Source organism: Limulus polyphemus, unplaced genomic scaffold (assembly GCF_000517525.1).
Source record: "Limulus polyphemus unplaced genomic scaffold, Limulus_polyphemus-2.1.2 Scaffold1661, whole genome shotgun sequence".
Taxonomy (NCBI): domain Eukaryota; kingdom Metazoa; phylum Arthropoda; class Merostomata; order Xiphosura; family Limulidae; genus Limulus; species Limulus polyphemus.
The window spans coordinates 92677-94238 of record NW_013667271.1 but is presented as its reverse complement, the minus strand read 5'-3'; the positions used below and the strand labels follow the sequence as shown (position 1 = coordinate 94238).

The window sequence follows — 1562 nt, the reverse complement described above, 5'->3', positions numbered from 1 at the left end:
AAGCTAGTAATCATGAATTGGTAATTGATTAAGCTAGTAATCATGAATTGGAAGATTATTGATTAAGCTAGTAATCATGAATATGAAATAGCCAAAATTAGACATTTTCAAAGATGGATTAACTGTTGTTAAGCTAAGGGTTAATAGTCATTACAGATATAACAAAGTAGTGTTACTTTAAAACAAACATTGTTCTCTGATCTACTATAACAAAATTCAAGACTTAAAATTCAGTTGTAAAATATTAGTTACAGAACTAGTTGGTACTGGTAGGTAAGACATGTAAATCATATGGAACTCTAAGTGGAATTGAACAGTAATGCAGAATGTGTGTACCAAGTAAATATTACATTAGCTTATTTGTACTCAATACTTTTATTTTTCTCACAGACAAGTTTGATCCACTAGTTACAAAGTACGAAGATACTGAAAGACAATCAAAAGACTTGGAACATTCTGAACTTGTACATTCATTGCAAAAGCCTGAATTAACAGATATAAGCCTTCCCTTTCAAGTCACTGATGAGAAGAGTATAAAACCTGAGAGTGTCTTCCAAAAACCAGAAACAACAGACAGAAAAGAAAAAAAAATAGGTGAACCTGTGGAGACTTTCATGAAGAAGAGAGAAAGCAAGAAAAATAAGAAATCTAGAGGTGGGACAAGGGACAAGCCAGAAAAACAAGCTCAAGAAATTGATGCCAAAAGAAAAGAAAAGAGTGAATACTGTACAACTAAATCCAGTGATGGAAATGATAAAACAAAAGAGACACCAGAAAGCCCCAAAGAAAAAAATATGGTTTCTTACTCAGAGATTGTAACGTCATCCATTAAACAAAGTGAAAAAGAAGCAAGAAAATTGGATATTCCAGAGAATAAAGATCTGGATAATAAATTCTCTTTAGGGGAAAATGATGAACCTGTTAGTGAAAATTCTACAACTTCAGTTACAAGAATCACAGTTGTTACAGATAACTTGAATGCAGAAGAAACTTTTAGTTGTATTAATGAAAGTCAAAAAGAACTTTCTCCTGTATCTAGTGAAGGTGGACAAAATGTTACAGACAAGTGCTCTAAAAACATGTGTTCGCAGATTCAGTTTTATTCTGGAAATCATTTTGTGGAAGTTACAAAGGGAATTTTACATCTTTATAAAGAAAAGTATGTATTGTGTCTTCTTTACTCTAACCTTCTAGATCCAGTAAGTGATTTCAACTGTCTGTGAATTTAATTTTCTACATTGATTAAATTAATTATACTTTTTCTAAATAATTTTTCTTCTAAGCTAACAGTTAACACATATGTAACTATGGTTTTTGAGTTTCTTCTTTTTTATGATTTGTAAGCTAACTTAAAACTGTTCTGAGTGAAAAAAAGATGAAAGTTTTGTTTTTTGTCATGTTTTATGACTTGTAAGTTAAACTGAAACTATTCTGACCAAAGTTTTGTTTCTTGTCAGGTTTTATGACTTGTAAGTTAAACTGAAACTATTCTGACCAAAGTTTTGTTTCTTGTCAGGTTTTATGACTTGTAAGTTAAACTGAAACTATTCTGACCAAAGTTT

The 1562-nt window shown here is 30.5% G+C and overlaps 1 protein-coding gene across 1 annotated transcript in view; it reads left to right on the top strand.

Moving 5' to 3' along the window:
* LOC106464463 (BRCA1-associated protein-like) overlaps positions 1-1562 on the top strand; it is a 30740-nt gene that overhangs the window by 5278 nt on the left and 23900 nt on the right. Inside the window, exon 2 of the mRNA XM_013924609.2 lies at positions 391-1159. Coding sequence (XP_013780063.1) covers positions 391-1159 — 769 coding nt within the window. The remainder of the gene's footprint in view (positions 1-390; positions 1160-1562) is intronic.